Source organism: Priapulus caudatus, unplaced genomic scaffold (assembly GCF_000485595.1).
Source record: "Priapulus caudatus unplaced genomic scaffold, Priapulus_caudatus-5.0.1 Scaffold661, whole genome shotgun sequence".
In the NCBI taxonomy this organism is placed as follows: domain Eukaryota; kingdom Metazoa; phylum Priapulida; class Priapulimorpha; order Priapulimorphida; family Priapulidae; genus Priapulus; species Priapulus caudatus.
Window position 1 is genome coordinate 91,037 of NW_014577722.1, and position 3,973 is coordinate 95,009.

Genomic DNA, 3,973 nt, shown 5'->3' on the forward strand with positions numbered 1-3,973 from the left:
GGGGTATAGACTGTAGGCTACCTGTTTAATTTCTAATTAGGTAGTGCCTGCCATCTGTTGGAAATCAGAGTAACAAAACCCAATAAGCTTGAATGACCGACCTTTAAATGACCTTTCCTACCTTTAAATAGTTTAACTCCAAATTTTGTCACATCTTTAATTTTGGCACTTTTGGGGACAGCATTTTCTTTAAATTTGTCAATTTCGGCTTCCGCGTAACATTTACAAATCTTGCTGCCATTTTTGGGGCCAATACAATGTAAACCCTAGAGGTGATTATCGAAATATATTCACCTAGGTCTCGACCAATCAGCGCGCAGGATTTCCTATAATCACTCGGGCGATGATACTAAAGTGGATTAATCACCTTTCAAGTACCAATTAAAGTATTGAGGCAGTGATACAGTACTATACTTGACTGTTGTACTTATAGTCGCTTGTTTCAAATTTGGCACCTTAAAATTTGCAAATTTTGCAAGTCTAGCTATATTATTAACAATCAACTAACATGCTACTCACTGCATATAGCAATCAGGGACAAAGCCTACAGGAATCCATTTTAGATTAGCAAAAAAAAATTGTTTTAATAAATGTTTGTGATTAGTTAGAAATTATTTTTATTGACGTACAGCAAGCACCACAATACAGTGAAAAGTAATTTAGTTTTCACATTTCTTTACTAGTATGGTGCTTGGAATTCCACTTTATTATGAATAAAATTGCAGCAAAGTTACATATGGGTAAGGTTTTATTAAAAAAGAGTTATTCAAGTTCGTTGAAAACATCTTCCTTAAATGATTCCACAACGAACCCAATATTCAATCAACAAGCCTCATTTCCCATATCCAATACCACCTGCGTGTTGAGTCATCTTGAGAATTGACGCTTGTCCTTCTTGCCCTTGAGCTGTCTGTACATCATCGATTTTTTGACTGGCTTGGAATTGGTTCCGAAGCCGCCGCCACCACCTCTGCGACGAACACGATCACCTTTACTGCTATTCACACCTAAAACATCCTGGTCAAGAATTTATAACAGTAGAAGAAAGCTAGTACATACGTTCATACAAAGTGCATGTTGTAAACGCTACTAATTAAATTTGTACTAGATATTTTTTGTTAGAAATCACGGAGTTATGTACTGTGGCCTGGTATTTTGGACCTCCACTTTCCCTGTTCACACCACTCCACTTTCCCTGTTCACACCACCCCACCTTCTCCATCACCCTTTCACCACTTTTTCTCCCTGCCTACTACCTCTAGACCTCCTGCACCTCCCCTTGCTCTATGTCATCGAACTTCTCCTTTCCTCTTCCTCTTCTATCATCCAATATAAATTCCTGTATTACCTTTCTCTATCTCTTCTACCCTTCCAAAAAAAAAACAATCATTCTGCCCTCTAACATCTTCACATTCTCTCAATTTGCCTCCTACCTCCTCCACTTTCCTTCCTTCCCTACCTTACAATGGCGACAAACTGAACACAAATACGAACACTCATACACGAACATGGTGTTAACACATGACAATCTTCCTGCCTGCTGAAACAGTACTGCCCTCTCAATGATCCTGTAACAAACAGCAGAGCATCACTTGAGCACTGCACACACATGATATGGAGACTGGCAGCTGAGTAGCTGGAAGACAGTCTAAGTGCAGCGTCAAGCGACCCGAGTGCTACCTGTCACCTACAGATACAATCCTACTGCTACTACTACTACTACTACTCACTACATTTAATTACTACTAATAATAATTCATAATCAACAAGTTTCACTAAAAAGGATACTCAAATCCACTCCAGGTGGCACTGTGAAGCCAAACGAATTCCCAACCTTGACAAGGTCAAGCAAGTTGACATCAAAGATCTGCTTGAGTGCATGTGAATCGTAAGCTCTAACGTACGACTTGTAGGCCTCCAATGCGGACTTGTGTAAAAAGTAGTTCTTTGAGATCAATTTCTCCAACTGTAATCAAAATTAATTGATGCACATAAAAAGCTGTTCCTCATCAATTATATAAGTAAGGCCTAGAGCATATTTCACAAAGATGTGTTAATTGTTAGAGATCGAATTTCACTGGCACTAACGACAATTGCTGTGATTACCCGGTGGTTACATTCTTTCAACGTATTAGCCAGCGAGCCATGCAGCCGTGATTTGCACGGTCAGTTTTGAAACTGCACGGCCGCAAATGTGTAGCACGGCCTAAAATATTGATCTAAACACACATAAAAAAAATTGCACTCCCAAATATTTTTTCTGCACTCCAACAATACTAATCCGTGGCTAATAACCTGCATTCTTTTAATTATAAATTTACTAAAAACTTTTTGCAACGGCAGGGGTATAATCAAAGACGAGATATGGTTTCCATGGCAATGCCTTGACCGACACACACAAAATATGTCATGCACATCTACACTTCATGGTGATCAAGTGTATGAAGTTTGATTGGAATCCCTTGAAAACTGTGGAAGTAGTTCGCGCCACAAACTTTTTGCAACAGACAGACCGGCCGACCGCCTGCCCTTCTGCCCGACCGACCGATCCCGGCATATGGTGTACATCTGTCAAATTGTCAGACACGGTGATTTGTGCGAAATAACTAATCTAGGAAATGGCACAACAACATGTACTCTCTCTAAAACACATGTATATTTCCACAAATATACACATAACATTTTTGCCAAATAAATATTAGAAAATCCGCGGAAACGCACTGACCTGTTTTCTGTCGCCGGCGCTAACATGCTTTCTGAAGTTGCTTTTCTGAAAGTGCTTTTGCGCACGACCGCTGTGATTTAACGGACCTGAACTGGCCGCGCGGCCAGCTGCCATCTCACAAGCTCTGCTCTAGATACACCTGAGCGTATGTCTGGGCGGCACGAAACAGTGGCCGCAACCCCTATAGACCTTCCCACTGACGTCATAGCATTATGCTCAGCTGGCTTAGACGGTAACCCGGTCTGCACCGAAACTCGTCCAGGGACAGGTAACGTCCAGAGCATGTCTAGCAGCTTAGATCACCATAGTATTGCTGCAAGAATGCTCCCCTTCTTACTTCACTCAAACAACTTATAGCTTCTGGGCAAACAGCAGAGAACATGAGGAGCGCTTTTGGAGGAACGGTTGGCAAGTGTGGGATTTGTGAGAACGGATGAGGTGTATCTGTGTATACGCCCACTTCTAAACCTGTCATGACAGGGCTTGGGGAGACATGCTCTCGCAATGCATGATGTAGCTGGGACTACTCTTTGCGAACAGTGGCATGGATAAGTATATATTATAACTGAAAAAAATAGTGGCAAACATGAAAAACCCGTAATATACACTAGTAAAATTCTTCCTTCTTAGTAAAATTTTAATCCATGTTTTAACTTAATCAATTAACATATCATGTTGTACTCATGTAGCAGCAATATTTCCGGTATAGCATCTCGTAGGTATGTGTTAAGCGGCACATAACGTGCAGGGAGTTGACGTGCATTATAAACAGCCTAAAAAAAGCCATGCTGGCCACCATTATTGCGGTACTATCCGCATTACGAAATCCTTGACTGTCCCCAAAAGGCTAGTGGTAGTAACTTGACATCTTAGAAATTCAGGTAATCGTTAGCCTCTAGTACTTAGCCGCTCTACAGTTAACTGCCGGCTGGGCTAACGGACAACCATTCGAATGCTCGGTTGACCACTACTCCAGCCAGTGCAGCGGACTATTATTCCGCATGTGAGGGGTGGGTCAGCGTGTGTTGGTTGTCGTCCAACGATTGTTTGTTGTAAGTAACAAATTAATAATAGTAAATTGTTCATCTTCATGAGCAAAACTAATATGACAGATCTCTTTTTGATCGTGCTTAATTTGTTACTGACAACACAATGTTTTTTCCAACCACCCCAACGCGCCCCCCTCCACATGCAGAAATACATAGTCGCACTGTGACTGCGGGCTGGCTGCAGCGGCCGCAGAGCAAT

General features: G+C 41.5%; 1 protein-coding gene across 1 annotated transcript in view; it reads right to left on the minus strand.

The window, feature by feature from the left end:
- Positions 1 to 593: 593 nt before the first annotated feature.
- The window catches only part of LOC106812560 (ATP-dependent RNA helicase HAS1-like), a gene marked incomplete in the record, with an annotated part of 27,986 nt that continues 24,606 nt past the window's right edge, over positions 594 to 3,973 (minus strand). The window contains 2 exon segments of the mRNA XM_014816459.1: positions 594 to 1,007; positions 1,789 to 1,966. Of these exon segments, the coding sequence (XP_014671945.1) occupies positions 868 to 1,007; positions 1,789 to 1,966 (318 nt within the window).